Source organism: Colletotrichum orchidophilum, assembly GCF_001831195.1.
Source record: "Colletotrichum orchidophilum strain IMI 309357 chromosome Unknown Scaffold_159.1, whole genome shotgun sequence".
Classification (NCBI taxonomy): Eukaryota; Fungi; Ascomycota; class Sordariomycetes; order Glomerellales; family Glomerellaceae; genus Colletotrichum; species Colletotrichum orchidophilum.
This window is the reverse complement of record NW_019173115.1, coordinates 71,292-98,187: the sequence shown is the minus strand read 5'-3', so window position 1 is coordinate 98,187 and position 26,896 is coordinate 71,292. Positions and strand designations below refer to the sequence as shown.

Here is a 26,896-nt window from a genome sequence, read left to right as displayed (position 1 = left end):
CCCCACTCCCGGGCGGTCAGGCGACCCGAGATCTGAGCACACTGCCTCAAGAAGCTCTCAAGAGAATTGGACCTGTAATCAGAAATCGTGAGCCATTCCGCCTTTCGATAAACGCAGAAATGTTTCAAGAAATTTACCGGCGTGGATGTCAAAACTTTCGCGGACCACCTATCGATGACAAGTGGATTGAGCGGAGCGGTCTGATCAATCCGGCAGTGGCACTAGGAGAAACCTGTGCAGCGGGACATGAGGTTGCCGTTGAGATGCTTCTTAGACTTTACCGAGAGGATGACAAACAGAATGATGAAATGAAGCCCGACGTCCAGAGCGCTTTCGGAAAGAGGGTCGTTTTGGGTAGCGAGCCCATTGTACGGCTCCTGTTTGACTCAAATGTCGATTTTAACCACCGACCAAGCTGCCAAAACTATAGTCCATGACGCGGCAGGGCTGGGTCATGATACTGCTGCATGTCTCCTGCTAGACTCTATTGCCAACACGCAAATAATGGACAAAGACGGAAAGACGCCGATGAACGTGGCGATGATGGCAGTTTATGAGGCCAAGGTGAGGCTTTTCATCAGCCACAATGGTGCTATCCTGAACCAACTATACAACCGCTGCGAGGCCAACACCCGCTAATTAAAAAAAACTGCCGTGAAAGGAGGCCGAAGGCAACGGGTTCCAATGCAAAATTTGTCCACTTTCATTCTCAGGGCCTCGGAGTCACTGATACATACTCTCCCCGGCAACGGTCAGCGAGCCCAGTCTGTGCCTGTAGAAAAAGTCGGTGTTGAACTACCAAGGCCTACTCTCTCGAATGCTGAGGAACAGAATCAAACTATAGTTCATCTGGAAGCGGATTTCGGATGGATACTACTCCCCGCTAACAGTATTACTCGATGTGAATTCGGAGCAATTATCAAAACGAAGGCTCCTACTCTTCAAGATGACTTGGGTCGAGGTAATGACAAAATATCAAACGCACTCATTCATCCTGGGCTGACTGAGCATTTCAACTTCGTCTCTCTTGACGGCGTCGAGATCACTCGAGAAAGATGATCAGACGTGTCCGGACTCATCCAGGACCGAATTGTGGACGCGCCAGCTGCCCGAACCCCCTGGTTCGTCTATGCATGGCCATTGCATGAAGTAATTGGTATCAATAAACTTTAGGGTGTATGGCCACTCTTGTTTGCGCCATATGTTTAGGCTCTCTGACACCCCTCAATCATAGTTCCCAAGAGTACTGTAAGCATGGTCGCTTTCGTATATTCCCAAAAGCTTTTCCTGGCACCACAGCTCGTTTCTCAAAATGACATAATGTAACTCACAAACACAAACAGATGACTTTCCCCCACTGGGAGTCTGAAGAGAAACGGAAGGAGGTGGGTTAACAATCCCACCATCGCTTCTGCCTCTTATCCACTTGACATGCCCGTCCTCAACGACCTCCCCTGCCTCTCGGGTCAGATCGGCGTGTTGGCCGCCTTAAATGGTCTAATTGATGCAACCGTGCCTTGGAAATTCATCGGTTGTCGGGTTAATGAGGGCGAGGGGTGTCATACTGCAACCAACGTCCCCAGCCAGCTCCAATTCCCCCAGTGTCAATCATGGCTAACGCACCATTCCCCGGATTACACCCCGCACCCATGATCCGATTGTGGGACGGCGGAGGATCTTTGCGGGGATAAGTGCGGAAATCGAGGATGAGCCTCGCTTCTCACGGGGACTTGCTCTTGTTTCCCCCCTCTTATGTAGCATACAACAACCTTGAGTTGCGTAGATTGGTAGCACCGCCGGCGCCGCTCTGTTAAAGTTTGTCTACACCGTCAATAGCGAGCGCCATCTCACTACGCATTCGCTCAGTCTAAGCGCGCGTAACCTTCTTTCAACTACACCCGAAAAGCCAAGTAAAACGGGTGCGCGACGGTCTGAGAAGATGGGCGGACTTCGCGCGGTCGAGGACCGGCCCACGCCAAAGGAAGTGTACAACAGGCGTCTGTACACCGAGTCTCTCATCATTGCCATGGGATCTTTACTGTCTGTTTTTTTTCTTTTGCTCTGATCTCTGGTACGGCCACCTCAGAGGTTGATGCTGACTGGGCTCGAATAGCTTTGGATATGACTCGGCATTTATTGGGACGACGATTGCGCGCAAGAGTTTCGTGAATGACTTTGATATCACCCCGGAGACGTCAAAGGAGACATCGTCCAACATTACTTCAGCCTTCCAGGCCGGCGCATTGGGTGGTGCGCTTATGTGCTTCTTCAGTATGGCCCTGTATCCCTCCTCCTCAGCATCAACCCCTACCACTGAGGCTAATGTACGTCATCGGTAGTCACTGAATATGTTGGCCGCAAGTGGGCACTCATCATCAGTAACATCGTCTTTCTTGCTGGCGCCATCCCAATGGTCGCTGCCACCAACGACCTCGCCTCGATGTATGCCGGCAGAGCACTCACCGGCTGGGGCTGTGGTGTTATCACGGCCACGGTACCTTCTTACATTGCCGAGCTGTCAGTCCCCTCAATACGAGGTATTCTCACAGGTCTCTTTGAGGTCACGTACCAGACAGGGTCTTTGATTGGTTTCTGGATCAACTATGGCATTAATCAGAACATGGACCCCATAAGTTCTGCATCGTGGCGTGTGCCGATGGCTGTCCAGCTCATTCCCTCCGGAGCCCTATTGATTGGCGGATTCCTGCTTCATGAGTCGCCCTTGTGGCTGTACCGCAAGGGCCGTGAAGAGAATGCGAACAAGAACCTTGTCGCTTTACGACACTTGCCGATTGACCATCAATACCTGCAAGAGGAGGTGGAAATGATCCGTGCCAGACTTGCTGAGGAGGCCTCGGTTGCGGCGACGTATGGCGGTGGGTTCTACGCCTACATCCGAGGATCGCTGCACGAACTCTCACGGAAGGGAATGTGGAACCGTTTACTCCTAGTCTTTTGCTCCTTTGCTTTGCAGAATATGTCTGGTGCTGCGGGTGAGTTTCTTGCTGTCGTCATCTTGATTGGCGCATTGCTAACACACAATAGCTATCAACTACTATTCTCCCATGCTCTTTGGCTCCATTGGTATCAGTGATGTGGCCTTGTACACAGGTATCTATGGTCTTGTCAAGGCCGTGGCCTCCATCATCTTTTATGGCGCGCTTATCGACATCTGGGGCCGACGGAGACCTACGATCATTTCATCTCTGGCCTGCTCTCTCTGCTTATGGTTCGTGGGTGCCTATGTCAAGGTCGGCAACCCGGCCCCGATCATCGCGGCTGGAGGAGACCTTTCTGTCTCAACCGAGGCTGGTGGCCGCGCTGCTACAGCCGCCATCATGATTTACTCAGTATTGTAAGTTATCTACTCAGAAGCGAGACAAATGACAGTGGTGCTAATTACTACAGCTGGTCCTTCGGTCTAAATGGTATTCCATGGATCGTCTCCGCTGAGATCTTTCCCGGTGCTCTCCGCAATTTGACTGGAACCTTTGCCGCTTTCACTCAGTGGCTGATCCAGTTCATCATCACAAAAGCTCTTCCTTACATCTTCAGTAGTCTTGATTATGGTGTTTGGTTCTTTTTTGCATGCTGGATGCTCACAGCCACCATCTGGGCATTCTTCTTCTTACCTGAAACGAAGGGGGTCACAATTGACCAGATGGATATTATATTGTAAGTTCATCCATATTATCAGGCTGGGTGTATAGAATTCTGCCTATACCTGTACTGACACTGGTCTAAGTGGCTACGACGGGGATCGTCGCACTCAAGCCCCCGCTCTGAAATCTGATGATGCGAAGAGCGTGGAACAAGACGTTCGAGAAGTTGATGATGCGAATTGAGCATGATACTAGGTGTACCGCCGTGAAGTAAAGTTTCATATGTAAATCGAAGTCAAGCAGAGACGTACTAGGAGTGCTCGTTGGAGGTGCCATGGACTCGTTCGTTAGCTTGATTGAAGCAGCAGCACTTAGACCTGTGGACTGAAAAACTCGCTTCGACAGTTTGCAATTATATTTTAATTTCACCCAGACGTTGGTTTCGGCCTTTCAGAACCGTGTCTGGGGCGACCTCGGCAAAGCATCATCTTACTAGCGGAACTACCCCTTAGATGGAGGTTCATGGACGAAAGTTTAAGAAACTCGATGCTGATTTGTGTCGAAGCCTTCCAAGCTTCGATAAACATACCGGCTGAGCATGCGGGCGGCTGGCTATACCGTAATAGAAAGTGATCATCTTTCTGCTGTCCTTCTTTCCGTAAACTTCAATATGCTTCGTATGGAAATTATCTCAAGACTCTCCTTTAATACAGACAGATAAAACATACATGGAATTTATTCATAAGTAAGTCTCTAACTAAAATGTAACGACTGGAGACTTTACACGAAACTCAGTCTTTCACATAGCTACAGTAGGTACCTATCAATGTAAATTGACGAGTGCCGGCATATTCTATCTAAATTGTCTTTCTTCTATATTTCACCGCAGGTTCTTCTCTAGATGATCTGGATCTTTGGCCATGTCAAAGAAAAAAGAAGCCCCTTGTTCCCTTCTATTGCAAAATGGCTCGGCAGTCTCGTAGCCCAGTCGGTTGCAATCATTGTCAGAACAGCCATTCAATGGCACGCGAGGTTTTGTATGATTTGACTTGACAGATTTCTCGGGCTTATGCCATGATTTTTGATTGTCACAACCATGCTCTAATAAGAGCCAGACATCCCTCTCCTACTCTATTTCAAGCTACCTCGACCCTGCTGGGCTGATGATCCGTGGAGACCAATACTGAAAATGAAGGCAGCCGAGACACATGAGACTCTATCGTAAATGCATGTGTAACAGAAATACCTCCAGCAGGTGAACTAGGCCTGTCCTGATTAGGTGCTTGCGCTTCTGCACGAGTCGAAATCTGCGCCTGATCACTTTTCCTTCTCAAAGACTCAAGACCCTGCAATTCCCATGCAAGCATTCATCCGCGTCGCTATTGTCCGTCATCTCTTTGAACCCATCGCTTCGACTAAGAGTGGTTCGTACATCAGAACGGTTTCGCGTAGCCGCAGGGCCTCTCTGAGTCCTTACAGGCCCCGTGGCGGCAGTCCCCCCGTTGACTCGAATCGATAGGTTTAGCCATCGAGCTACCGTGCGGTCGAATATGGGTCGAATGATGGGGCTCGATGCCACCATGACTGCAATGCCATTTTGCCATACGGCGCTGTAAGGTGAAGAAGTGAAACTTTTCGTGATGTTTCCATAGTCAACGATCAGCGTATGGTATAAGCGGACGCCAGAGAACAGAATAGTGCTAAGTTTTGGGGCTGCGTCAGTACTTGTACCGTCGGCAAAGAACCTCCCCCCTATTGACATGGAATATTGATGGCCTATCACTTACATAATGCCAGCGCCAAATACGAAATAGAGCGCGATTTTGTGCGTTTTGGCCATTTGTAAAGTACTTACAACCTTCATCGGCAGTGCAAAAATGACGATATCGGTGATGATGTCAAAAATAGGCACCAGACTAAACAACAGCTTGCTGCCTTGGTCGCCTGGCCGTATCTTTGTAATTATCAGTCCAACGAGACCAGTGTATAATCACCAGGCTATGGAGGATCCCATCGCAACCCAGCAGCAAACTCTAAACCAGCGGCCAAACTCCGAGAAGATGCGCTGAGTCAAAAGTATGAGGCTCAACTTGATAGCTAGTAACCCGGCGGCATAGGTCACTTGCGCGACGAGAAACGTCTTGTAAAAGCAGTAAACGTGTATGTTGTTTTCAAGATCAGAGATATTGTGTCCAGCGCCCCCAAGGACGACCGCTAAGTAAACATCCTCTGTTAGTTGCCATCATATTCTATGAAGCCTACATGTATACTAAGGCATGAAACGGTAGATAACTTACATAGAATGCAGGAGATTGCAGCACCATAGAATAAGACCTAGAAGAGCAGAATATCAGCTGATTGCAGCCCAGCTAGATGGATGCTGCGGAGAACCTCACCTGCCCAAACAAGTAGAAATAATCCTCAAGCAGATAGGCCGCCCCAACGATGTACTTCGACACAATGCGCATCATAGTCCAAACAGTTGTGAGTGCCATCATGATGCAGGATACGATGACAAGATTCCTTCCATCAGGCGTCATTGGTAGATATGCGGTCGGGGTTTTGCGGGCATGGTCGAGCCTCTGGTCGAGCACAAACAACATGACAGCGGCCATGATAGTGTTTGAGATTATTGCGCCTTCGATGACGTCGGCATTGGAGCTTTAATGTGTCGTTAAAGAACAAACTCCTCGTGTGTACCACAAATAGCGGCAAGATTTTTAGACTTGAGCGGTGTCGTTGACTTTCAAGATGTGTTTTGCAACTACTCAAGACGCCATATTTTGGCCGGGAAGATTCGGGTGGGAAAGCCTTAATCGGGGCCTGCATAAGATTTTATCATTGACGTGGAAATGTTGTAAAATACCAAAGATTCATGTCTAGTGCCTTTGGAAAGTTGATTGCTTTCTTGAAGTCCGCCTTGGATATGCAACGATCGCACTGCATTTGGTGAAGGGAATGAACCAGCTGAGCAACATAAAGGCGGAAATAGAGCCAAGAGCTCTGTCACACCTGTCAGCACAATATGCAAGGTATGTGATCCCATGTTTGTCAAGAACAATGGTAGCGTTGATCCAGGCGGTTGGTTGAAACGATGTGCCAACCAATCATGACAGAGGACATTCGAGGCAAACTTCCAACTTACTTGGAGCTCCACATTTCTGTCATCCGCGCGAGCTTCAGCTTACAGAATCAGATTATTGGATGCTTGAGCGCGGGCGTACGGAATTGCACAGCAGGTGCACAAGAGGACAGGCAAACAATGTCGACTACTGGATACACTAATGAAGCGATCATCGGTACTGGAAACGGCGAGAATGTTGCAAGTCGCTTTGTTTCAGTCAAGGAACGTAATTGAAGCATTTTGGAGAATCGCTAATAAATGATGATACTCTTGTGAGAAGGTCCTTGATTGCAATCCCTCTAACGCATATGTGGAGTCCACCTTGATGAGTATTTCGGGCTTGGGAAAGAAGCATTATTATTCTGTGCTCATCAGGTTCTTGGAAAAATAAAATTGATCATGATATGCTGGTGAAATTACACCTCCGAATGCAAGTTTGGGCGCGGCACATTGAGCCTCTTTCGATTGATCGGGAGTGTCTTTGTCTCAGATGCGTTGACCTTTGAACAACGAAACTCGAGATTTTCTGCGGATGAAGGAGTTTACCCTAGTTTGAGACGTCCTGAGACTACCAACACTTCTACCTCACCCATGTCTCCCGCTTCATCTCGAAATCTACCTCCCATGTCAATTTCGGGCTCCATTCGTTCCCCGCGTTTGCTCTTGGCTGTTTGCTCCTTATTAAGTAGCCTCCCCTGCTCTTTCATTGGTCAGTATTAATCTCCATAGCTACTTCAACTGTGCCACGCCCGTCGAGCTGGAGTGCCAACCTAGTACTCGGATCACTAACCACAAATGGTGAGCAGGCCCTTACTGCTTGCACAGCTTGTTGCTTGTTGCTTTCCACGTTCGACTCAATTGGGAATTGACCTCACTCTTCGAGGTGGTCTAAAATCAAGCCGGACGAAGGATTTCACCGCTGGTAAGAATTTGATATTCTTCCAAATCCTCTGCTCTGTGCTTTATATTACATCTTGACTTCTTTCGCAACTAGTGGACTTCCCTTTCGAGGTCACATAATTTCGTTGACGACCACACTGGCTGTGTGGAGATCTTTTTCACGCATATAAACTATCATACTATGCAGCCCAAGCAATTTCATTCTGCAGTTTTTCGTTCGATTCTCCACTCCATTTCGTCCCAAAGTCTTAGGTCCAGTTTTCCCAGTGAATCAACTTTGCGTACGGATTAGGCCAGCCTATGGACATCCGGTGCCAAAACCTCGAGGTCAGTTGATTACAAAGGTGCTTGTATTGATAATAAGTTTTCAGTTTGACCGCATTGAGTATAAACGTACACAGACTAAGTTTTTGTGACCTACTATAATATACCACACTTCATCTCATCAGTCGGAGGTATCTTTCCGTCCCGCTTCCGGCCTCACTAGCTCACGCTGTCTTATCCAAAATTGTGTCTTTCCACAGCTGCTTTCCCTGTAATAGCTATTCCGTCCTGTCTGGAGTTGGGGACCTGAGACTCACGGGTTGAGGGGTTGAGACAGCAGAGGTCCGAGCCTGTGATACTCTCCCAGTTCTACAATTTGCCCTCCAATGCTACCTAGCCCCTGCGTATCTCCCAACTGAGCTTCTCGTCACTATCGGGAATTTTTTGCCAGAGCTTCCGTGATCACGTTCTAATTCCTACGGTCTGGCAGTTGAAGAGCGCATCTGCAGAATACGCCAACGAGTCCGGCTAGCCTATTTTTGACCAGCCTCAGCACAAACTTGATGTTTTCATCGACTTCATGACCGTCAGTTCCCTCGAGAAAGAAGCTTTAGCTGTTGGAGGGTTCGGTCCCAGATCCCGCTGTATACGCATTGTTGAAGCAAGATCGCGCTCCTTCATCTCACTTACTTCAGTGCTCGAGTGTCTCCGCAGATGGCTCAGCTTTGTTGGAAAATTCGGTCGTTTTTTTCAATTCTGCTAAATGTTCTATTGTCATTTAGTCTACAAACATCAAGGATGCACCATTCATCGACCCGCTCTTCTTGGGTACTTGTACCATCGTCAACCGTTATATCACCCGGGAGACTATCAGAGTAACATAAGGTTGCGGACGTCTGATGATACTGTCCTGGGAATAGAGGTGGTGGCTGGCGAGTTGGCAGCAGAGCCATTGACGATAAACTCCACAGAGGAACAAATCGACACTGGGGTGCGCGAGGTGGCAAGTTAAATGACACCTTCTTTGATTCGTTGGTCACCCATTCTGACATTGTTCTCAGGGTATGCTACCAAATTGCAGGCACGGCCTCCTGGGTTCCGCTTTGGACACAGACTTGCACGTGATTGGGGTATCAGGTCTTCGCGTTGATACTTCGGTCCTTCCCGTCTCGATCTCGACCAATCTACAGGTGGCTGTCAATGCTTTGGCAGTGCAAGCCTCCGAGATCATTGGGACAATCATGATGCAATGTTGAGTCTATCGCTTCAATCACATGTTTACTTCAAATTGGAGCTTTGAAACTTATATCAGACATGTTTCGCAAATCATGGCATTCGGAGTAGAGACTACATTTTGCCAAGGAATAAAGAACACGAAGCCACCTTGAACATAACAGTCAAGCAAAGTCACAACGAATACGAGCACAAAAGGACTTGAAGCAATGAAGTAAACCAGGAGACTTATACACTGCCAAAGGCTAGTTATTCTTTGATTAACAGCCTAGACCTTTCAAATTCAACGTAGAGTTCAACTCTCCAAAGCGGATATTGCTAAAGGTGACCTCGGGGTTGGCCACGATCGTTGTGATGACACTCGGGTTACCCTCCGTGGCATTGCAAGGCCCACTGTTGCCCTGGTCAAGCCACTCCATGAAGCCCGACTTGTCCCACCACAAGCTCATGGCCAGAACCATACCACGAGACAAGGCGCCGCCCATGCCTTCCACGCCACCCAAACGCATGAAGTCGGATGCGCCCGTGGCTTGGCAGAACTCGTCGTCGATGTAGTTGATCTTTGGGGGCCCCTCAATGTTGACGACGTTGTTCTGGATGACCTTGCCGTCCTGGATGTACAAGCGACGGATCTCCTTGACCTTGCCGTTCTGGGCAGGGAACTGCGTGACGACGCTGAACTTGCGGGTGGTGTCGACCTTGAAGTCTTTGCCTCGGCCGTAGTAGTCGGTCGCGTTCACTTTGTAGGGGTTCCACGCACAGCCATTCTTGTCGCAGACACCAGCCTGCCCGCACTCGTCGCCAGTGCACTTGTAGAGGCCGGGCTGGCTGCACGGGTGAGGAGCGAGTTGGTTGGTGCGGGAGTTGGCTTCCCAGATGTCCATCTCACTGCAGCAAGCGCCCTTCTGGTCAAAGTTGCCCTGATTCTCGTGTTAGTCAAGGTTAGGATGAGGCAAACAAGGTGCGGGCACTTACAACTCCATTGATGAAGGAAGTCTTGTAGCACTGGGCATCACAGTAGCCAGTGCCCTTCGCGGCACCGTCCTTGTTGTAAATGCTTGCGTTCTTGCCACCGTCCGGAAGCATCTCGGACAGGTACAACGCACTGTTCATGCCGCAGGGCAAGTTAACCATGTCGACGTCGAAGGTGAACTCGGATCCCGTGAGCTTGAGCATCTCGTAACGCTGCTTGTTCTTCTCCAACAGGTAAATGCGGGGAGAGACTTCGGCACCGGTGGCATTGAACATGGTCAGACGAATGTCCGTGCCTTGAGTATGGACGCCAAAGCTGCTGTAGTCGGCGATACTACTGATGTGGCAGTTGGTCGCACATTCCTCGGGAGTGGTACATGCAGTGGAGTTGGGCGGGTTGTTGCCAGTGGTGCAGCTCACGCCACTGGATGTCTTGATCCCATGTTTACCCGCATCGAGAACAAGGTAGTTGGTCTTCTTGTGGCAACCGTCCTTGACGGTGCATCGGTAGGTTTCGATCTTGGGGTGGTTATCAGTAGAATTGCCATACGTCTTGCCGGAGACGATACTGGCGAGAAGAAGAGCAGCGGAAAGAATGGAAAGTGCCATGATGGGCAAAGTGCAGATGTTGAGTTGGTCAACAAAGTGCGAAGAAGGTGAAAAGAGTGACTGGAAGTTGAAGGAAATGAAACTTGTGCCGAACTAAAATCATCTGAAGTCCCGGCGGCAGCAACGTCGAGCTATATACTTTTGATGAACAGCATGACCGTCCCGTTCGAAACCCATCAGACTCACAAATCATCAGACTGTTTCAAACCGTCCATTTGGGTTCGGAGTCCCCATGACGGCCCATCTGGAGTCTTCCGGCAATCTTTCGGGCTCACTGGCTGCTTGATTGCCTCAGGGGCTAGAGGGGCCAATGTGACTATCTGCAAGGGGCTTTGGGTATGAATGGAATTGCGGGTAGTAGCCACAATCTAATGTCTCTATCAGAGGCGGCTCAGGCGCAGGAGAAAACTTTGGGATAATAGCAGCGGAGAATCAAGAAAGAACCGGACGATTGTCGATGAAGCATTGGTCACTTGGGGGCCATGATTCCCGAAAGGTTGTCAGGGAGTGCCTGGCCCTTATTTCGGCAATGTGGGACGAGAACCGCTATTTGTACGAATGAATCCGTCCCTTTCGCCTCTTTGTCCCGAAATGATGTTTCCCTACCACAGTTAAACGAACAAGCGCGATTTAAACTTTTCTCCTGTAACAGAAAAACAGTTTCGCGAAACTCTATCGTTAACATAACATCGACTTACAGGGTCACCTATTCTAGCGGCATTGTATAAACGAATCAGGTTTGATCCAGTCCTTGACAGCTATCCACACTTCCCACAGTTACAGGCGGCTACGTTGCTCAAAGCTCAGGTAGCACGGTGTAAAGTCAGCTACCCAATCTCCGTCCCATGACACAGAGCAATAATTGCTAAACAGGAGACCATATTTCAAGCGTCATTGTTACCCCGAGCCATTCACAACGGACCCGAATACTCGGACATGATAGAAAATCATGGCGCTACGTAATTATACACATTTACCGGAGTGTACAACATTGCCGGCGTAATTAGATGCCTCATCCAACTTTTTCATCTCTGAACACCAGCGAACTTTTATTCAATCACCATTAGTATTAATGCCTCTCTATAATCAGGGTCCATCATACAAGCTTAAAAGATTCACTTCCCAGACATTTGCACTTAAAGTTCTCTCTCCACGATAGCCTTCACTTCTTCATTTACGCCAACGGACCCTAGATCCCGGCTTGAGTGCAGGTCTGGCCGCTGGCCAACGTTCTAATACTCGCAGTGAACTCGGATCGATCGGAAGTCGAGACTTAGCATTGGCTGCATTGCTGATGATAAGAGTTTTTGGCCTTCCAGAAAGATTATGGGTGAGTTACTAGTAGGGTAGGACCAGGGGGATGTCACATTCATTTCCTTTAGTCCCCGTGCGACCCATTGTGGTGACGGGCTCCGCTAATCCCGGCAATTCCGTAGTGCATCCACTTGTCTTACCTCATCCATCTTGTAGCGAAGCCGTATAAATCATCAACTAGAACGATGACTTGCATATGATGAGCATATGGAACTATTCCCTCATGCGTACCAGCTCCCTAATTCTATATAGTGAGCGAGGGCGTAAGAGGGCATATGCAAGGACTGGTCGATCCAGTGAATTGATCCTGTTCTTGAATCATCTCGAGTCAGACACCAACTCCACTAGCAGAGAAACGGTCATCAAGGTCTCGCGTCTCGTTTCGAGCGTCTTGAATCTTATCCATACGCTGACATGCTTAATTCGTTGGAGCTCGAGCGTGACTGAGTCGCAATCCCGCAGCCAGAGTTCCCTCGAGCCCACGTACCAGGGGAGTGTGCTTTGAGCTCAACGATTGCTCTCCATGGAGATAGATGGCAGTTCAGTGTACTTTGATCTTTTGCATTTTTCGAGCGTGAGAGTGCACCCGTTACCAAGCCTGGAGTGCCCGACCAGATTCTTCCAATTTCCGTCATGGAGCTGCAAGGCCCATTATCTCGGACGGTACTGTCCCATGAGCCTGTACATATTTCAACCCCGAGGACGATTGTGAATGCAACGACATGCCTATGATCGAATTTTCATAGCAATATGGGTACGATAACACTAAAATCGAGCTAGGTTTGACATTCTCTCGTCCTTTCCACAAATCAGTAAACCAAATCGACGTTGACTTGACAATTGAATGGGTCAGTCAAGTTGAATTACTTTACTCGTCTCATCTGACTGGACTATATACGTTAGTCTCTGCTCCTTTCAACCGAGGCAATCTATTCAATGCTTATACCCAACTATTCAGTCAACAGTAAGCTTTTAGTACTTGCACGCTACTTAAACTTCCGCTGATGACTTTTGGAGACTCAGTTCCAAGATTTGCACGGCCCTGTCCCTATCCCACTCGGATAATTATATAAAGTATTTCGGAGAGAGCTATCCCTGCAAGGTCTATCTTGTCCATTGATTCAAAACGTGTTCCACGACTTTCATCTCCTTTGCTCTTAATTGCTTGCTGTTGCTGCTATTAGCCTAGGTAGGTTGGCGATCGTTGAGTCGCAGCTGAAGGGTGCGGCTGAACCTCTGCCGCATGACTAGGTCCCACGTGATAGCCTCTAGATAACCTCTCCATTGGCCCATCTGCACCTGGGCTCGTATTTCTCAGCCAAGATGCGAAATAAATATCACTTTCCGCCAGTCGGGAGTTCTTAGGCTTTGGAAATGAACGAGTTTGAGTGACTCGTCTTGACCTACGTGCCAACGACACGTCGAGACGCAGTCACCCGACTCCCTCAATTCCCGTTACCATCACCACAAAACTTACATCCCGCAACAGCTCCCCCAAACTACCTATAGTCAACCAACAATGACCTCTCCTTATCAATACACACCGCTACCCACCCCCAAATCAATCCGCCTCATCCGCCTCCGCAACACCGCAGACAAAGACTCGCCCCTAGAATGCGAATTCCAAGAGACCTCCCTCGATGACCCGGCAGAGTACACGGCGCTCTCCTATACCTGGGGAGGCGAAAGCGCAAACGTCCCTCTCGCAGTGATGAACAGCAGCGGCGGCGGCGCTCCTCCTCTTCCTCCTCCTGCTCCTCATCAGCCCCTGCTCATGGTGACGCCCAACTGCGCCGCCGTGCTGAAGATACTGCGCGACCCCCGGATCCGCCTCTCGCTCTGGGTCGACGCGGTCTGCATCAACCAGTCCTCCGACGAGGAGAAGAGCGTGCAGGTTAGCATGATGGCGGAGCTCTACCAAAAGGCAAAGTACGTCTTTGTCTGGCTCGGGAACGAGTGGGCGCCAGCGTCGACACGTGCATTGTATGGGGGACTCCCGAGGGTTGGGGATGACCAGGAACAAGGTGAGGACCGAGACTTAACTTCTGCGCTCCCCGCACTCGATTTCATGTGGAAAGATAAGAAGAAGCAGTAGCCATTGGCATGCTTCTCGGATGGAACGAATCGATAGTCCCATCTCATGCACAGTAACACATAAGTAACCCTCTGCTAACATCAAACTTCATAGCACTCGACCCGCAAGTCTTATCGGTGATCCAACGAGCACCATACTGGCTCCGGGTCTGGACCCTCCAAGAAGCAGCCTACGTAAACTCGTTCCTCCTCTGCCGCGACGGCGGCGGCGTAGGCCTCGCCAAAGCCCTCCGCAAGTGGGGCGACGCCCACCGCAGCCACCCGGACCCGAACCAGCTGGCAATCAACATGCGCCGCAAAATCATGTCATCACTCCCCCCCGAGGCAGAAGAGGAGGATGAGACAGAGCGCCGCGGCAAGATCAACGTCTACCAACTGAGGATGCTCCTCTACCTCAAATCCACGGAACCCCGCGATAAAATCTACGCCCTGCGTGCCGTGTTCCCTGATACCTTTGGGAAAGTCGGGGTGAACTACCGGCATCCGGTCGAGGAGGTCTACCTCGAGGCGACGAAGCGGCATATCCTGGGCCAGGCTGCTCTAAGCCATCTACTCCTCCTCGGAGGCGGCGGCCGCGAAAGCGGCATATCAACAACACCAAGTCCCTCCCCCCTTTTGTCAGCGTTACCCTCCTGGGCTCTCGACTGGAGCACAGAAGTGCCCGACGGAAGGATCCTGCTGGACGTGCCGGCAGCAGCATCCCGTGGAAGCCGGCCATACTACAGATTCTCAGACGACTCCCGCACGCTATTCCTCAGAGGCAGGACCGTGGCGCGACTGGGCGACCGCATCAGTCCCAAGCTCCCCATCATCAACCTATCGTTCGTCTTGGCCGATAAAAAGGCAGAGTTCACCGCCTGGGTCCACGAGGCCATGCGCATCTCTCGGGCGTTTATGTCGGATGTGTTATTACCACCACCACCGGCCGGGGCGAGCGACAATGATCGCGCAAGCGGATTCGTGACGTTTCGAAGCGTTCAAGCCCTCCTCGTAAGGATCCTAGAAGCGAACGAGCGGACTAAAGAGGAGGCCGTATCGCTGAGTGTCATTGAAACCGTCGAGGCGCTGGCGGCGGCGGTGTCTTCCTCGCAATCGTCTGCCATGTTGATGATATCCAACGTGAACGCGGCGCTGGGTTCAGGGTGTATGTTCTTGACGTCGCACGGGCGCTTCGGGTTCTGCGTGGCAGAGCCGGTGCCAGGTGACGAGATCTGTATCTTTTCGGGATTGGATTTCCCTCTTGTCGTTCGTCCCCAAGGAACCGGGTATGTGATTGTAGGCTACGGCATCGTGGACGGGGTCATGGATGGGGAGTTGTGGCCTAATGACGAGAGCGAGTTGACGGAATGGCCTTTGGTATAGAAGTATGCAAAGAGGCCGAGTCGAAATTTTGGAGTCAGACTGTTGCAACTAGGTTGCTTTTGTCTTGTCATGGAACTCACCATACGTCGTGATGGGAACTCTGAGCAGTGTTGTGCAACAGAAATATAGAAAAGTGGCCGCCAGTAGGCAAAGAAGGGTACCAGTATCGACCCGGCGGTTCCGGCACCTGCACCGGCAACCGAGCACTTACTCAGCGCCACCTCCTCGGATCCACCACGAACACACCTTAGCTCAGAGTCAATCTCCCCAAGCATCTCGATCCTCGATGCCGCCCCCTCTTCAGCCCCAGCCAAGCTGCAGCCAAGCTGGGCCGGGATATGCCTCCATGCTCCCCTTGTACACAACATACCTACCTGGTACCGGAGGATGGTCAAGCTACCTACTCTAATCTTGTCTTGACGTCGCCCGTCCAGGGATCACATCAGTGGATTCCAACCGGAGAATATCGATTAGAGTCTAAGGCTTGTGTGGAGATTCCACAAGCACGCAGCACCGGTTGCCGTTGTGGTGTTTTTGACCACCGCGTGGTTGCTATCACTTAATTTGGGAGTTGATCGGACCGGATGTAGTTGCTTCATCGACTCCCATATCCGTTTTGGACGGTCATCGGTATTGAATCGCTAATGTCCATTTCACCGCCACCGTCACTCGGACATACCCGCACTCTGAAGCAAAAAGTTTCAATATTTGAACAGGTGAACATTAAAACGACTTTTATCTAGTGTATGAAAATAAGCCCCCAACGCCGGAACAATGCATTGATGCTGTTATCTAATGCAGGGCGCTCTCGCCCGTCTCCGCCATGAACTTTTGGCAGTTGAGCAATGTACGAAGCTGATCGCTAACTTCCTCGAGTCTACTAATAACCTTCTTGTTGCCATCAACAAAACCCAAGATCGAGTAAGGGATACCAGTATCCCTGCAGAAATCCTTGACAAATACCTGCGCCTTGCGGAGATTGTGCCGCGGGACACGCGGAAAGAGGTGATGCACGGCCTGGAACTGGAGGCCGCCATGAATAAAGTCCAACCAGGCGGGGCAGTCAACGTCCATGGTCGTGCGGAGCTGGCGCTGGGCAAAGGACTCGGACTCGCCAAGGTCCGAGGTGGACATGCCCCAGTGGGAGAGGGTGATCTGGACGTGCAAAGGCATGGTGACGATGTGCGAGACCAGGACGAAGGCGATGCGAATGGGCCAGGTGGGCAGGGTGTTGAGAATCAGACGCCAGCCAAAGATGTACCAGAAGCAGGTCATGAAGGCAATCTCGGTCGGGCGAATCCACCAGGCCTTGGAGGCACCCAACGAAGAGGATCTACGGGACAGAACGTGCAGCCAGGAGAGAAGGTAGAGGTTGAAGCGAGCGACGCCCATGACTGGGTAGTAGGTGTAAGCCTGGTACTTGGCAAGGACGTCGGCCGCGGCGTCCCAGACGAAGACGAAGCCGTCGTAGTAAGTCGACTTGATGGACTTGAAGAACGAAGGGCAGGTGGCGAAGAGAGGAACGTTCTGAATATCGGGGTCGTGTTCCTGGGACGTGTTAGTGACGAGTTGCTGGCATCATGGACAAGAGGCTAAGCTTACGGGCTGGTTGGTGATGAGATGGTGGACGTTGTGACTGCTCTTCCACCATCCCATGGAAAGGCCGCAGCAAAAGTCGGCAACAAAGAGGCCGATGAGGGTGTCAAAGGTGAAGTTGTGGGTGATGGCACCGTGTCCGGCATCGTGGGCAGAGAACATGATCTGATGCCAGAAGAGGCCCAAGAAGCATGCCGAGGTCATGTACCACTCGTAGTGCAGGGCAGTGAGGAAGAGGGCGAACAGGGTCGAGTATCTGCACATCTCCTTGCCGTAGTCCAAGTAGGGGCAATCGTAGAGACCGGCATCCTTGATACGCTCATGGAGCAGACGGTACTTCGACTGGATGTCGCGCTGGACGGCAGGGTCGAGAGAAGGGAACTCATCGAGATCCTTGTTGATGTTTTGTTGAATGGCCCACTCGGTGTACTGGTCAGCGTTCATGCGGCTCCGACCCGACAGGCCGGGCCCAGCGGCGAGGGCATCGTCGGCGGGGTCTGCAGGAGCAGCGAGACGACGTCTAATGCCCGTCTCGGTCTGGGGTTCGGACTTGACCCCGACCTCTGCACTGCTGCATTCGGAAGTTAGGGACGTGCGGGAGCTCCCGCCAGATACATCGGAGACGGCATCGTCGGCGGAGTCGTCTTCATCGAGATCGGACGAGGGGCAGTCGACGGGAGCGTCCGTGGCATCATCTGCAGGAGCACCGGCAGCATTGGATGCAGATGCAGGTGATGTCTCCTGCTTGGTGTAGACGCCGCCCCTAATTGGTGGTGTCATGTTGATCCAGGGACCCGCAGGTTTCCGGCCGATCCGAAAGGCCTTCATGGTGTTGAGTGTGGCAGCCGAATGGTACCTGTCAAAAGCGATATGTCAGCACACTAATTCCACTTAACTCATCAATAACGGAGTCCGAATGTCCAGCAAACCCGAAATATTAACTGGCCCTTTCCCCCTTCACCCTCCATTTGGAGCATGGGGAAAATAAGCTTAACCAGACTTCTGATTATCTCCCGGTCGCTTTCGCATTCCCGGAGGCCTCTATTTTCCCGACGTCCCCCTTTTTCTTCAGATTATTTATCCGAACCCGCGGGAATGGGGGCTTGCGCATAAGGGTTCAGATTTGGAGGGGCCCAAACCACCAGAGATGATGGAGGGAGGGGAAATGCGGTGGTGCGCCAAAGGTTAATTGGACATGGAAGGTAAGTCGAGCCTCTTACACTTTGATCTCGTCGGTCGCATCTCGTCCAACCATGTGCAGGATTGCCAATTGGCCACCGGGATGCTTGCCCATCCACCCGTCGAGGCGAAGAACCATTTCGTCAAGAATGACGATTGTGCGTCCATCAGCGATCATGCCCTCCACCTCGCGGGGGGTGATGATCCTGCTGTCGCGATCCATTTTCGCGACTGATGATGGTTTCGTTGTTCGGTTAGAGATTTGTGCTTGCTAGCCAAATACGCTTTTCGTGGAGAGAGAAATCGACGAATATTTTTCTCTTTTTGGTGACGGCGGCGACGGTCCGTCAAGGTGGTGGATTTGGGAGGGAAAGAGAGGGCACGACTCCAAAGCGGGAGAAGGAGGTGGTCGAGATTCGCCAGACACAACACCTGATCGAACGCAATTATCGCCGGTCGATTGCGTTTGAGGTCGACAGATGGTGACGTCCAGCCGCAAAGGGAGAAAGGAGACGGGGGTAAAAGAGAGAGAGAGGGAAAAAAGGCGGTGGTGAACCTGGGTGGATGAAGATGCGCCAGGGACGAACTGGTGGATGGGCGATGCTGTGTTTTACGTATTATCGACCTTGGGTGCTTGAGGCGTGCTTGAGGCGGGTTGGCTGTGGCAGGCAGGATCCGCGGTGACAGGAAAGCTTCAGAACCCTGTTGGACAGCTTCGATTCGGGATGGCGAGAAAGAGAATTTACGGCAAAGGCGAAGCAGTCGACACTCGTGCCATTTTCAGATGAGAACAGACGACATGGACATGGCCTAGGAAGCAGAAGGGGGAGGGGGGCAAGCACAGGATAAAGAGCAGAATAAACAAGCGAGGAGAGAGGGACAGAAGTGAGCCGGCCAGACGGGACAACGGGCCAACGTGAGAGGCGACGGGGGGACCACACGAGGATGAGGAGAAACGTGGAAGGAGAGCAGCACCTCAGAATGAGAGACGAGCAGCAGCAACAGCAGCAACGAGCGGCGACATCCCAGGGACGGTACGAAGTAATACGGTACCCCGTGGCTCATATCCGTATGAGTGGACGTGGAGCGAGAGGCGAAGGTGGTTCTTCAGAGATTTGTGGATCATCTTTTTCCATGCGCCCACACCCAGTCACCCACCTACGACACGGTTCACCCACTACCGTCGGTCAAGGACAGCTTGTCTTCGAGTTAGGCAGGTCGAAACAGTGTGCGTGGGTTTTGTGGATGTGAAGTGACTAGATGGGAACGGGATGGATGGGATTGGGATGGGACATGGGGACAGTATGGAGACATGGGGCAGGGGGGCGGAGGGGATGCCGATGGAGAGAGAGAGCAACTTGGGACATGGGTGAGCGAGTCTCGCTCGTCTCTTTCCAATCTCCCCAACTACCTCCCACTCCGCCAAGGAAAAAAAGAAGGAACCGAACATCAGCCAGGTTGTGTTTGCCAAGGTATGAACTGATAGCTTTGCGTGATGGCGTACACGTGGGCATGGCAATCGGACTTGTGGTACGTTGGTGGCCCTGAAGAGGTAAGGCAAGGAAAGAGATTCAGTGTGAATTGCAGCTCAGATTCAAGAGCCAAGACTCAAGACTCAAGACTCCAGACTGAGATGCAGGGCAGAAAGGGCAATGTGGACGGTACGCCGCACACACTCACATTGAGTGAACGAGTATTGACACATACGCGCAACACACACTGGACTGGACGCGCCTATTTCTCGCCCCTCCCTCTGCCAATCTTGTTTCCCGAATCCCCCCCCCTGATCCAATCAAGTAAGTCGGCCGTTGGCGCTTTCGCTAGCCCCGGGGGCGCAGCTTGTTGCGTTGCTGCTTGCCTCTTTCTCGCCTCTTGGAGAAATTGGGGTTGCTGGAGAACAGAGGCTGGGCTCTGCAAGATGCAACTTTGCATTGGGGTGGCTCGTTGGAGACGCATGAGACTGATTGACTTCAGACTGGCTGACTGATTGTATGAGGTTGACCGAGACTCAGATGGGCGTGCCGGGGTAAGCGAGGAGGGCAAGAGAAAGAAAGGGGAAAAAAGGAAAAAAAAAAACAAGCGAGAGGGAAAGAGGTGACGCCGTGACGGAGCTTATCTGATTGACACCGCTGGCGGGGACTGGGAGGCTTGACAGGACCCTGAAAGGCTGAAACGATGAATATTGGGGTCCTTCTCGAATCATGCACGATGGAGACGTGGAGGAGGGACCCAAAGGGCGGTACGAAGTGCGCGGGCGGTGCGCAGTGCGCGTATTAAGGTACCTACCAACCTTGGCATCATGGCTGAGGAAAGAGCACCCTGGGAACTTTCAATCTGAGGTGCTTGCTTGGGTGCTTGCTTAGCAGGGAAGGAAGGACCGTACACGATACGGAGGAGCGGGGAACACTTGGAGTTTGGCAAGTGCCAACCTACCTGAGTACGCGGGCGCCATTCAACAAACTTCCTTCCACCTCCCTTCCAGGTTTCCTGGGGCCTGGAGGAGTCCTTTCCTTTCTCGCCTTGGCTCAAGACCAAGACCAAGACTTTGAGCACTTTGCACCCCAGAGACTTGGCGGCCGGACACAGACACACGGACACCTCGCAAAGATAAAAAAGACATTTGGATGACAACAGTCAAGGACACGCGTCTGAGTGGGAGCGACCAGAAAAGATTGGGGAAGAAGTGGGACGCAGACCCAGGACCCTTGAAACTCAATTCCACCGTCCCGCGAGAGACAGACGGTGGTTCCGGAGTGTGGCGATTGTGCTGGGAGTGGCCTTTACTGCCATCGAGTCTTGAACCCCGACTAAGGGGGGCTAGTTAAGAAGCCTACTACGTGATAGTAATAGAACCATCTCCCTGGTTATCCTCGACTCGAAAAGTGCTAGTGTGGGTATGATGGGGGAGTGAAGCCCGCGGAGGAATGTTTCTGGAAATGGCGCTTAAGCCTTGGACTTTGAGACTTGGGACGGGCTCGACTTGGGAGTCTGGCGCTGTCCTTGATTTGCTCTGGTTTGGGTGCCTCTGGTCTTGGGTGCAGCCTTGGCCCGGTGTTGTGTGTGTGGATGTGGATGTATGTGTGTATCGCAGTCTTGGTCGGAGTGGCTCTTTAAATCGTTTGGCCCAATCCTTTGTTTCGTCTCTTGATTTTTCCTGGTCTCTGATTGCACATGGCAAGTTGCAAAGGACATTGAACAGGGCATGCAAAGACTCAAAGAAAATGGATGTGTTTCTATCGGCTACCGTACGCGGTCTCCTCCACCCCTCGCTCCTCCCCATGCGAGGTGGTGCCAGGTGGTGGCTCATTTAGCGAGCCGAGCTGTTGGGGCGGACCACGCGAAATTGGGCCGCGGGAAATGGCGCGCCTGTCAATCTAGAAGGCAGGAGGGCCGCAGGGGGGGGGGACGGAAAGCCACGCCGGGCGACAGTTTCCTTTCAAATGCGAACGTGCTTCCCATTCCCATTCCCACTCCCAGTCCTGAGTCCCGCAGCCTACCCTCGTCGACGTTTTGTGAAAAGTCCCTTTGTACGGATACGTATCCGCGGGGACCCGTACCTCGTAGACCAAATATGGACGCAACACGATAGGTAACGCAGGTGGGGGCAGAAATGAGGAGGGCACTTTGCAAACCGAGGTATGGAGCATCAAGAGATAGACATGGAAGGAAAGACAAGAAAAGTCAAGACCAACAGCCAAAGGTAATCACCCAAACGGGAAACACCGTAAACATGGCAGGCTCCAGCCTCTTGGCCAACGGAAGTTTCCTCTTGGCGTCACAGACTGCGCCTCGCAACGACCCCACCCCACAAACGTCCACGGAACCCCGAAGCGGGAGATGATGATGGATTGCGTCAACTATCTCTCGAGCCTCTATCTACTCTATACGGACAATCCGTACTGTCCATCAGAAACTCTGTATTGTACCTCACATCACTGCACACTATCAGTCAGTTGTCTGTGTCCGTACTGCGTGAGACGTGACTGGCCGATGGGACAAATCTTGTTGGAAATTGACTCTGATTGAAACTTTGGGCTTGTCCTGACTACCTTTCCCGCTTGCTCTCCTTTTTCTTTCCGTGTTTGCGAGACAAATGAGACGAGGCACACAATACACGCCAAACATTGGCATCCCATCTACGGATAGTCGGGCAGGGTAGCTAAAGTTCTCGTGTAGGCCTCGCTGTCGTGGTGGTTGCATCCAAGTCCCTACAACAGCGGGTTCCTGACGCAAAGAAGACCAAGTTATGTTTCCCCGGCTCATTTCTGTTCGGCAAGAAGAGTTTCCAGACTTTTTCCACCCAGCCGTGTGCCGTACTGGCGCGAGAGAGAGAGAGAGAGAGAGTTAGCTCGGGGTGGCACTCGCTCAGCTGAGTAGTCGCAGCCGAGGTGTGTTGGCTGAATCGATTTCCACCTCACTCACCAACATCCCAGCACAGTGACGCTGCATGTGCAGCCAGCAGCAGCCAGATTGAAGAAGCGGGAGCGGGCTGGAACTGGAACAATGCAACAGCTTCCATGCTTGTCATGCCAGAAATCTCTAGAGGAACCCCACTTAACAGCCACGACTAAGGGCCGGGGGGGAAGGGGCAAGTTGACAAGAAAAGGTTCGAACCAGTACGTACCCTTTTTCTTGTGTGACAGTGGCACCCAAAATGTAGGTACCCGGAAGCAAGGCCGTGTACGTAATGTCCCGTATCCATGTTCGAGACCGTTGAGTGGCACAGTCATGGGGCTCGCCCGTCCGCGGCCAGAGGAAAGGGGAAGAGGGGAGGGGGGGGACTTGGCAGGCTGAGGGGTCGTATGGATACGACCATTCGGCCAATTCTGCCAACTCCCAAGAATATCTCACAAAAGTGGCTCGGCTAGACGACGATCTCCATGCAACTTCTCGACTTCCTGGCTCCCTTCACCGTCTTCAATCTTTTGGCATTGTGAATATGTAGCCACATTGATGGAGAAATACGGATGCAATCTACTGTGTAAAGGGGAGGGGCGGGAAAGCGTCATTGTTGTCGCAAATGGCCTTGGATTCCCATGAAGCAAAGCAATTAAAGTGGGATGTCGCAGACACATCACAAGACGATCCGAATAGGCGGCATGCAGAAATGCTAAAGCCACTTGGAAAGCGCAAATCCCATACGATGTACGTACGCGTGGTACGACGAGGGAGGGTGCCAATACGCAATAGCGGAGGCTAGCAGAAAGGGGTCTGGCTGTGCCGTCCATGGATACACTATTAGCATTCGTACGCAGTAGCGGTGGCATGCTGGGTGGCTAGCTCCAACTTTCTGTCTCCTCAACTCCTGTTGATCCTAACGAACCGTACGGATAGTTCCTGCGGCGTCATACCGGTACATGATCCAACTCGGACAGCCAATGGGGCCGCTGGCGTGAACGTTGAGTCGAAAGCTAGAGCTGGCATAGCTGCTAGTAGTGTAGACGAGTTGGAAAAGGCGTGCCAGCTTTCGAGTGAACAATTTCCCGGTATTGGATTGGCGCGCAGAGGTTCGCGAGTTCGATGCGACACTAAACTTCGTTTCTGGGTCTGGACCCAGAATCCCGTCCGATTGAGATTCGACTCAGGACGGACCAAGATCAAGGGGCCAGGGGGTCACTGCTTGGCAACCGTTTGATTGGCTTCCGGCAACGGCCCCGCGCTCCAGTCGCAAACTCTCGGATTAACTCGCATTGTCCCTTGCAAATCAATTCTCGGATTAACCCCTGCTTCTCCTGCTACCCTGCGCTTGCCTTACTGGGGGAGCGGTAATAGCCATGGCTTCCCAGTCTTCGCAGGCGTAGAGCCTGCTGACTAAGGTTTCAACCTGTTTCGGTTGCCACTGATTCTGGTCATCAATTTTCCCTCACACACACAATTTCGCCCGGCCGAGTCATCTCTACAGTACGGCACGGCCGACATCTACTTTTGGCAAGATGAAGCGCGAGTCCCAAGAAGGCCAGTGCTTTCGAATCATTCCATTCTTCTCCCGATACCCAAACTGATTCATCTGCTCGCTGTTTGACACTGCGACTTTTCACTACGAAGAAATATTGTATAATCATCGGATGAAAAAGACTGACTGCGTGAAACCGAAAGCTGACTCGGCCCAGAAACAATCGGCCGTCGTCCGAGTCACGTGGAGTCAGACATCTTGTCATCCCGTCTCCGTTTTGGACGAAGGCAGGATTCAGATGCGGTGCAGACATCAATTTTGCTTTGTTTTGCCTCACAATTAAACGTTCCGAGGGGTGAATGACATAGACAACACGAAAAATTCCGTCGGAACGAGCTGTACGCGGGACATTAGCAGAGTTTGAATCTGCATCATCGCCTTGTTTGCCAAAATAGCATCCATTGTCGAAGGAAACCCTTCCGCAGCCAAGGGGTCCGGACACCTGGTAGTGAGCGGCATCGGACCGATCACCGACGGCATCTTCAGAGAAGCCCGGGTCCCCGACTGTTGTAATCAGACCCGCTATCGCCCGCCCCGCCATGTCCGCGTATGAGCGTGAATGCGAGCACGGGTATGACTATGAGCCGCTCTCCTCCACCGGCGGCGACAGCGATGCGTTCAGGCTGCTCCTCCTCGAGCCCTCTACGTCCCGCGGCGACGAACTCAGGGGATCCCTACGCAACACCACCCTTGCTGAGTGTGACTACGACCTGATCGACCCTTACACAGCCCTGTCTTACGTATGGGGCACGTCAGAAAGGGCATGTCGGATCCGACTCATCCATGACGGCGGCCATGGCAATCTCTTCGCCATCACCAAGTCGCTCGGCGACGCCCTGCGCGACCTGCGCGACCCCACGCGCGTGCGAAGGGTCTGGGCTGACGCCCTCTGCATTGATCAGCAAAACGTCGGGGAGCGCAACGCCCAGGTTAGCTTGATGGGGCGCATCTACTCGACCGCCCACAGCACCGTCATCCACCTCGGCAATCTCACGCCCGACGTCTCTGATGTGTTTTCCGTTCCCCGAGGTCTCGCCGCCGAGCCCGAGACAGATAACGGCGAAAGTACCGACGTCGCCGTGACACGAGCAGGAGGAGGGCCTTGGAGCCTACTGTCCAAAACGTGGTTCGAGCGGGTCTGGGTTTTCCAGGAACTTGTCCTGTCCAGAGATCCTTGGGTCCAGTGTGGCTGTAGACGAATACGATGGCGCGAGTTTTGTAACTACTTTCTGGGTCGCAGCCCGGGCGCGTCGCAAAGGGCTCACGGCGACGAGGAGAAGCAGCGCGTCATGGCGGATATGAACTCTAGCTGGGCTAGCAAGTCGAGGTTCCCTCTACACCGCGCCGTCAAGGCCCGCAGAGGCCTAGGCGCCACGAACCCGGCCGATTTTGTCTACGCTACTTTTGGCATCATCAGTGATCTCAATACTGTCGAACAATACCTCAAGGTCGACTACAACATGCCAGTTGGCCATACGTTTGGCAAAGTTGCACAGTACATGTTCTACCAGCTCGGCATTGAACAAATGATGTTTCACGTAGACGACGCTCCTGCTACCAAACGGATAGAGGGGCTTCCTTCCTGGGCACCGGATTGGACTCTTGAAGCTTCTTACACGAAGCGAAATCCGTTGTGCATGGTCAAGGACAACAGCCTGACCCACATCAGAGTGAAGGGAGTTCATCATGCTTTCACCCAGCCTGCGAACAGTGGCCTCCCGCACGTGTTGGGGCACATCGGCATGAGGGTGGCCACGATTCAACACGTCAGCTGTGTCGTGCCTTTTGGCCCGCAGAATTCGCACCTGACTGCAGAGTACGACTGCGCAAGAGCTGACTTGATGAAGTTGTACAGGAACGCTTACGGATCAGGAGACAGGTTCGGTCAGTATCGACACGTCCCGCTCAAGGGCAAGGAAGCTGAGCATGAGCATCTCTGTGAGGTTGTCGGTGGTACATGGGTCCGGGCATTTGAAAACTTTCATAGGCAGTCAACTCCCAATTGCTCATCGGGTGCTACTATCCCAAGCGCTCGCCAGCAACATGGAGAGACCAGATTTGTCGAAATTCTCTCGCAGTGGCTGGCATCAGAAGCGAGCAAGAAGCGCGAGTTCGTGGGCTCGGGCACCAGCGGCGTCATCAAACGGCTCTACGGCTACTTTGCCAGAACAACCGGCGATTCCGACCTCGAAGGCCGACGGCTGGCATCAACGGTGGGCGGCGGGATGAGTATCGTGCCGGCACAGGCTTCGCAAGGGGACGTCATTGCGTATCTCGTGGGCAGCGACACGCCCGTCTTGCTGCGCTCGTGGGATGCCGGGGCGCACGAGCGAGAGATTGAGTGTCTCTTGTTGGAATCGCTGAGGCGGCGTGGCTTTGGCGTCGTCACGATGACCAACGAGCAGAAAGAGCAGGAGTTGTGGAGGGTTCCTGAAGAAGGCGACGTCTCGATTGAGCACTTCTCAGTCATTGGGGAGGCGTATTTAGATGGACATGTGGGCTGGGCTTTGAGGTATCTGCCGAAAGAGTCTGACATGCGAGTATTTGCATTGCACTGAATAGGTAGAATGAGCAAGACTCTCTAGCAAGGAGCAGTGACGCTTACAGAAACGCAGACCACCACCAATAGTGTTGCAACGTGGTTCATTCGTATTATCATTAATTGCAAAGACCGGAATTTCAAGTTTACCAACT

General features: G+C 52.1%; 8 protein-coding genes across 8 annotated transcripts; 4 read left to right on the top strand and 4 right to left on the bottom strand.

Moving 5' to 3' along the window:
* Positions 1 to 390: 390 nt before the first annotated feature.
* CORC01_12626 (uncharacterized protein) lies at positions 391 to 639 on the top strand (the record flags this gene model as incomplete). The annotated part of the gene is made up of 1 exon (XM_022624245.1): positions 391 to 639. The coding sequence occupies one exon, from the start codon at positions 391 to 393 to the stop codon at positions 637 to 639; it is 249 nt and encodes an 82-aa protein (XP_022469281.1).
* Positions 640 to 1,939: 1,300 nt separating this feature from the next.
* CORC01_12625 (uncharacterized protein) lies at positions 1,940 to 3,845 on the top strand (the record flags this gene model as incomplete). The annotated part of the gene is made up of 6 exons (XM_022624244.1): positions 1,940 to 2,040; positions 2,114 to 2,271; positions 2,340 to 2,993; positions 3,046 to 3,355; positions 3,409 to 3,675; positions 3,746 to 3,845. The coding sequence occupies 6 exons, from the start codon at positions 1,940 to 1,942 to the stop codon at positions 3,843 to 3,845; spliced, it is 1,590 nt and encodes a 529-aa protein (XP_022469280.1).
* Positions 3,846 to 4,981: 1,136 nt separating this feature from the next.
* On the bottom strand, positions 4,982 to 6,217 carry CORC01_12624 (uncharacterized protein; the record flags this gene model as incomplete). The annotated part of the gene is made up of 6 exons (XM_022624243.1): positions 4,982 to 5,017; positions 5,080 to 5,302; positions 5,390 to 5,556; positions 5,635 to 5,816; positions 5,900 to 5,936; positions 5,999 to 6,217. The coding sequence occupies 6 exons, from the start codon at positions 6,215 to 6,217 to the stop codon at positions 4,982 to 4,984; spliced, it is 864 nt and encodes a 287-aa protein (XP_022469279.1).
* Positions 6,218 to 9,383: 3,166 nt separating this feature from the next.
* Positions 9,384 to 10,704, bottom strand: CORC01_12623 (glycosyl hydrolase family 7; the record flags this gene model as incomplete). The annotated part of the gene is made up of 2 exons (XM_022624242.1): positions 9,384 to 10,043; positions 10,099 to 10,704. 2 exons carry the CDS (start codon positions 10,702 to 10,704, stop codon positions 9,384 to 9,386), a joined length of 1,266 nt encoding a protein of 421 aa, XP_022469278.1.
* Positions 10,705 to 13,537: 2,833 nt separating this feature from the next.
* CORC01_12622 (HET domain-containing protein) lies at positions 13,538 to 15,474 on the top strand (the record flags this gene model as incomplete). Its single annotated transcript, XM_022624241.1, has 2 exons — positions 13,538 to 14,042; positions 14,207 to 15,474. The coding sequence occupies 2 exons, from the start codon at positions 13,538 to 13,540 to the stop codon at positions 15,472 to 15,474; spliced, it is 1,773 nt and encodes a 590-aa protein (XP_022469277.1).
* Positions 15,475 to 16,266: 792 nt separating this feature from the next.
* CORC01_12621 (fatty acid desaturase) lies at positions 16,267 to 18,472 on the bottom strand (the record flags this gene model as incomplete). The annotated part of the gene is made up of 3 exons (XM_022624240.1): positions 16,267 to 17,022; positions 17,077 to 17,926; positions 18,291 to 18,472. The coding sequence occupies 3 exons, from the start codon at positions 18,470 to 18,472 to the stop codon at positions 16,267 to 16,269; spliced, it is 1,788 nt and encodes a 595-aa protein (XP_022469276.1).
* Positions 18,473 to 18,866: 394 nt separating this feature from the next.
* CORC01_12620 (uncharacterized protein) lies at positions 18,867 to 19,181 on the bottom strand (the record flags this gene model as incomplete). Its single annotated transcript, XM_022624239.1, has 1 exon — positions 18,867 to 19,181. A coding segment is annotated over one exon (315 nt), but the record flags the coding sequence as incomplete, so codon positions are not given.
* Positions 19,182 to 24,741: 5,560 nt separating this feature from the next.
* Positions 24,742 to 26,760, top strand: CORC01_12619 (HET domain-containing protein; the record flags this gene model as incomplete). Its single annotated transcript, XM_022624238.1, has 1 exon — positions 24,742 to 26,760. One exon carries the CDS (start codon positions 24,742 to 24,744, stop codon positions 26,758 to 26,760), a length of 2,019 nt encoding a protein of 672 aa, XP_022469274.1.
* Between the last annotated feature and the right edge of the window lie 136 nt (positions 26,761 to 26,896).